Source organism: Octodon degus, unplaced genomic scaffold, assembly GCF_000260255.1.
Source record: "Octodon degus isolate 3935 unplaced genomic scaffold, OctDeg1.0 scaffold00177, whole genome shotgun sequence".
Classification (NCBI taxonomy): domain Eukaryota; kingdom Metazoa; phylum Chordata; class Mammalia; order Rodentia; family Octodontidae; genus Octodon; species Octodon degus.
The window spans coordinates 1,213,026-1,218,794 of record NW_004524753.1 but is presented as its reverse complement, the minus strand read 5'-3'; the positions used below and the strand labels follow the sequence as shown (position 1 = coordinate 1,218,794).

General features: G+C 42.6%; 1 protein-coding gene across 1 annotated transcript in view; it reads right to left on the bottom strand.

Annotated features, from left to right (window-relative positions):
- Arhgef28 (Rho guanine nucleotide exchange factor 28) overlaps positions 1-5,769 on the bottom strand; it is a 345,634-nt gene that overhangs the window by 289,232 nt on the left and 50,633 nt on the right. The window contains 1 exon segment of the mRNA XM_023703652.1: positions 2,311-2,354. Coding sequence (XP_023559420.1) covers positions 2,311-2,343 — 33 coding nt within the window. The 5' untranslated portion in view covers positions 2,344-2,354.

The following is a 5,769-nucleotide window of genomic DNA, read 5'->3' as shown; positions in this document are numbered from 1 at the left end:
AAGCTTGTTCTAAGTAGGTGCTTTAGACCACTGAGCCATCTCACCAGCCCCTATTTCTTGTTTCTTTTGATTCTTAAGAGTGTTGTGGCTGAGCATGGTGGCGCATGCCTGTTGTCCCAACACTTGGGAGGCTGAAGCAGGAAGATTGTTAGGAGTTCAAGACCAGCCTGGGCTACAGAAAGAGCTTAAGGCCAGCCTGAACGGCACAGTGAGACCCTGTCTCAAAAAGACAAAAAAATAAAGACAACTTGTACTTGGTTATTAAAGAGTGGGTGCAGAGCCCACAGACACAATGGACCAACCGCAAGTTCTTAGAAGGGCAGAGCGGAGGCCCCCACCACACAGAGACCAACCGTGGCATAGCTTTTGTATCTGCACTGGATACATATTGCTCATTTGGTGAAATTGTATTTGAGACAATTTTTCATTACAACAGACTCCTGTCCACTTCTTCCTGGGGAAGAGGCCAAGTAGCCAGATGGGCCTAAGGCAGCTTGCAGTCATTTTTACCATAAAAAACAAAACAAAATAAACAAACAAAAAAACAACGTAAGGATAAAAAGCAGGATGCAACCCACATAGGAAGAGTCATTTATGATACATATATTTAGTAACTTTCATCTACAATACCATCAATTAGAATACGCATCATATAATCTACTAGCAAAGGAAAGTGTCTAGTACAACATGTTTAATTACCTCGAATTATCAAATAAGATATACTTATTAAATAAGCTTTTCTAAATCAATTTATACATCACTTATCATACATTATGCTGCTGTCGCATGTCCATCTGAGTACATAACAACTTAGCCTTTTAGTGCCAAATCATGGTGAAATCATTGCAAAAGCAATTAACTTATTAAGTAAAATACAAAGAACTTAAGTAAAGTGAAGTGGCAACACTGTGACTCTTGTGACCAAGGTCCCAGGTGCAGAAAGAATCTTCCAGACGGCACAGTGAATGTCAGAGCTTCTCGGATTCAGGATAAAATAAGAAAACTACACCTCAGAATTGATAGATTAACATCTCAATGCAATACTTATGCAGGGTAAACACTGACATATTTCCTTAATACTTCTGTACTTTTCATTTTTTTTGAAATGGGTACATTTACTCATAAAAGCTTCCTGTGTGTATTTGATTCATTTAAACGGTTTATCTGTTTAGGCAATGTGTACTATTAGCCCTTCCTTGGTCTGGTCCTAATCTAATAGGTCTGTGTTCAAACAACCACACAAGGATGTTGATCAACTACAACGTTTTACATCATGGTTAGGTTTGGAGACTGGTTGTTTTGAGGCAGAGAAACAGGAGGGCACCCTCCCAGGAAGTGACAGCAGGACTCGAGAGTGCCTACCAATCTAGCCTCAAGTCAGACTCTTATTTATCTTTAATTATACCCAGGCTCCCAAGTATATTTGATGTTCTGCACATCATAATAGAGAGAACTACAGACCACTGGGTAACCCCGAGGGCAGCTCTTCTATTATTATTCTGAAATCCATTTGTTTTATTACCTTGTCCTCCTTCTGAGAACAGAGTGGTCTGGTCAGTGTGTGGAAGGAGGGATGGAGGGTGTGTGCGTGAGCAGGGTGGTGAAGTGTGGGAGACTGCACTTCTCTATTTGTATCAGTTGAAGCTTCTGATTGCCTTCCTTCTGCTCCTTAATATTTGGTTCTCAACCACGGCCAGCCAGCCGTACCCACCTGTCCAGTCCCACCTCCAACACAGCTCCTTCCCACTGCAGGAGCCAAGGTGAGCCATCTGCCATTTTGTCTGAGGAGCGAGTTTCCTTCCCCACTGCACCAAGGAACTGGTCTCAGAATCAGAATCCTCCTTTGGCCTAGAGGGCACATCTGACCAGAAATCTCATAGATTATCTGTCCCCAAGCCCGCATTTCTTCTGCATGTGCCCCAGCACTTTGCCTTTTGAGTTCCTACCTCATATTTTCAGACAATATCACCAGCAAACTCCCCCCCCAAAAAAAGTACTACAAAGATACTTTTGACCATCACTGGATATTATAAAATAATATGTTCAAAACTTACCCCATCAGGGAATGGAATGCTTATGAGTTCAGAAATTATATAAAGATATTATTCTAAGGAAAATACAAGTAAAACTCAGACTTTGGAAACAAGAGTCAACCAGTTGCAAAAGGCTCAATGCAAATACTTGTATGAGATGTTACTGCTCAGTGCGCCTCAACTCAATAGCAAACAAAGCATTTCTCATCATGTCAGGCACAAGGTTCAAGTTAGGAAAAGGCTCCATGGACCGGAAGCCCAATGCTTGGGGACTTACATAAAGAGGAACTTCCCTGCAGCTCAACTCCATGGCTTCCGCATCTGCAATGAGAGCAACAAAGGACAGCAGTTAGTGCAGGCTGAGCAACCAGCCCTTGCATTCTCGGTGGCCCCAGTTCAGCCAACCGCATCACTGAAGGAGGGGAGTACATCAGGGAAACCTAACCAAGGGATAAAGAGGACCTAGGGATGGAGCGCAGTGGCAGAGCCTTTGCTAGGAGAGACACAAAAGAGGACCTCCAGAGCAGCTCCAGAAAGTGCAAGAGCAACAAGACACGTCTGACCCAGAAGGTCGCTTTTGTGTCTTTGGTTTCATTATGGTGGCCGTCTCCTTGCCCTAAGTCAACTCAAAACCTTAAGCCTATGTAGGTAAGAGCTAGAGGTCACTCAGTGCCGGGTCCAGCAAATGAGGTAGATGAAGATACACCCTCAATACTTAATGGAAAATACCTGTTCCATGATATGCCAAAGATGTTTGATATTTAGACAGATAGGGTAAACCGAATTGCATATATTGCAGATTAATAATAAGCTTCTCTTCTGGAGGGTTAACAACCTAAGTTAGCAGATCAAAATTGGAGAAAAGGAAGGGCTGCAAGGTCAGCCAACCTTTTGGCCCTAGCCTTTCAAGGTCAGTGAAGACTCGGGACATAGGAGACCTGTACTGTAACATCATGTAACTCAGTTGTGCTCCAAATTTTCTGATCAAGGAGATTATGGAGCCACAGAGGACTGTGATTGATGATGTATAGTGTGCCTAAGAAGAGTCACATGGAGAGAAAACATTCTCTCAGGCTTTCACGGGGAGCACATTGACCAAGCAACGGCTGTGACTCATCCTCATGGCTGACACTGACAAAGGATCTACAAAGTACGGTACAGGTCTACAGGATAAATCCTGAGGGTACTTGACTGACTTTATCAGGTGCAAAAGTTACATTTCTTGCTATATAGGTCTTGCTTTATCTTAGTCTTAACCATCCAGTAGAAAAGTATAAAAATGAGGTATATAAAGTAAAGCCATCTTAATATGATGAGCTGTAAAAGGCTCAAGTCAATAACTTCTGAGGATAACCCCCAATATTATAGACTGCTAGACAGAGTTGGATTGTTTAGCTGAATTCAAACACCTATAGTATTTAGATGCCAATAGAATATTCATCTGACAGGACTAAACAAAAAAAGGAGGATACAAAGGAAAGATCATTTTGTATTTATATATACAAAATAGTTAGGATAGATATACAGCTACTTTCGCTTAATTCAATGAGAAGAAAGAGGTGTACTAATCGTGTTTGGACAGGATACCCTGTCTGCTTCTTGTACTATGGATAAACACTAAGAAGATAACAATGTACAATGTATTGATTATCAAAACTGTCCTATTAATCAGCTGTGAAGCTGTCTCATTCATATTTATTTCTCAATAAAAATAAAAAAAGAAGACACACCCTGCCTTGCCACTGGATGGCACCCAGCAACAGCACTCACCACATATTTTATCACGCCTTGTAAAGACACACACCAAAGAGGACATGCAGACCTGCTGTGGAAAGTGGCAAGAGTGATGGGACAAGGGTGTTTGAAATGAGGCATATTTTGAGGAGAATCTGTCATGTATCTTTTTATTTTAATACATTTTTTAAAATTTATTTTATTTATTTATTTTACATTTATTGTGTGTGTGTGTGTGTGTGTGTGTGTGTGTGTGGCCCAGCTCAGCCCACCAGGGGGCGGGGCTGGCTGGCATGTGGTGCTGGGGTATTGAACCGCGGTCCCTGTGCTTTAGCTAAGCTTGTTCTAAGTAGGTGCTTTAGACCACTGAGCCATCTCACCAGCCCTATTTTTAATACATTTTTAATTTAACCATTTGTCACAGATTTCTATCATCTCTTCTATACTGTTTGTAGAATGAACAAACGGGATTATTCAAAGAAAATTTATTATAGTGTTTAACATTCCACAGTTTCTTCATTTTGTGTGTTTCAGAATGTACATTAGCACAGCAGTATGATTTACCAATAAACACATTCAATAAAATAGATGCTCTAGGATCGGTGAGATAGCTCAGTGGACTAAGCACCTGCTAAGCAAGCACAGAGACTGAGGTTCGATCCCCTGCACCACATGCCACACTGGCCCCGCCCTTGGGCACACTGAGCTGGCCACCAACTCAGGCATAGTGCCACACACCTATAATCCCAGCACTGGGGAGGCTGAAAACAGGAGGATCACTAGAGTCCGAGGTGCATAGTGAGACCCTGTGCCAAATCTATACGAGGCCTTTTATTTTTCCCTACTTGTCCAGCCTCAGGGTGGTCTTCCCATGGTTTCCTCCAGTTAGCAGAATTAGGCAATGACTGCGAGGCGTGCTGAGATCGCAGGACCTGTGTAGTTACATGTCTACTGGGTGAGAAGAGCCGCATGTACTGGACTCCAGCGGGACACGCAGGTTCCCTGGGTTTTAAGGAGGCTCTGGCTTCCCCATAATTTTGTCAGCCAGAACCAGGTCACCGGCATCAATAAACCTGCCCCAAATGTGGACTGTGACACGATTCTGCACATCTGACCTGAGACTTAATAACTCACACCTTATTTTTCGGGTCAGCTCTACCTTTTTCCACTTATCCCTATAGACACTAAAAAAACAAAACCCATACTGGGAACAGTGATTACTGTGTTTTTCTGAGAAGTCACTTAAGTCACTTTGCACTCCTTGAGAAAAAGAAAGTAAATTATGTATCAGCATTCTTTAAAATCCTGATTTAGTAATTTTAACACTTTACAACACTTCAGTTTGAGAGTCTTGTTCCCAGGACTGTTTACTCTGAAATCGGTGTTCAAAGTGTTCCGTGGCTGAAGAGCGTACCTGGCTCTGACGCACGCACGCACGCACGCACGCACGCACTCCAGCAGCAGCAGCTAGGGAGCTCTGAGCCTCAGGCCTGGTGCTTCCAAAAGCCCTACGGAATTTCTGCAATGAGCTGCAGAGAAAATAATTTGGAGAAAATAATGTACCCGATACAACTAACAAATTTCAAATTGAGTTGTATTTTAATTTATATTCTCGTTTGGATTTCTCCCCAGATTAGTTCCTCTTTCAGAGTAAAAAGCAGTAAATTGCGTGCTCAGGTACCGAGCAGTGTGCTACACTACCGCATGCCTCTGCGTCAAGTTCAGCAAGCAGGCTTGCGTCTGCCAGGCAAGTTACGGCCGCCGAAGCTCTTCAAGGAGCGCGTCTTCTCTCTGTATGTGCGTCAGGCCCTACACTCCATTTCATTTCCCAGTGTTTAAGTGCTCCACCTGCGCTTAATATTTTACATTCAATTTTTTTTATCATAATTTTTTCAAAATACTTCTTGGGAAAGCAAACATCAAAAATATTTCCAGGGGCTGGTGAGATGGCTCAGTGGTCTAAAGCACCTACTTAGAACAAGCTTAGCAAAGCACAGGGACC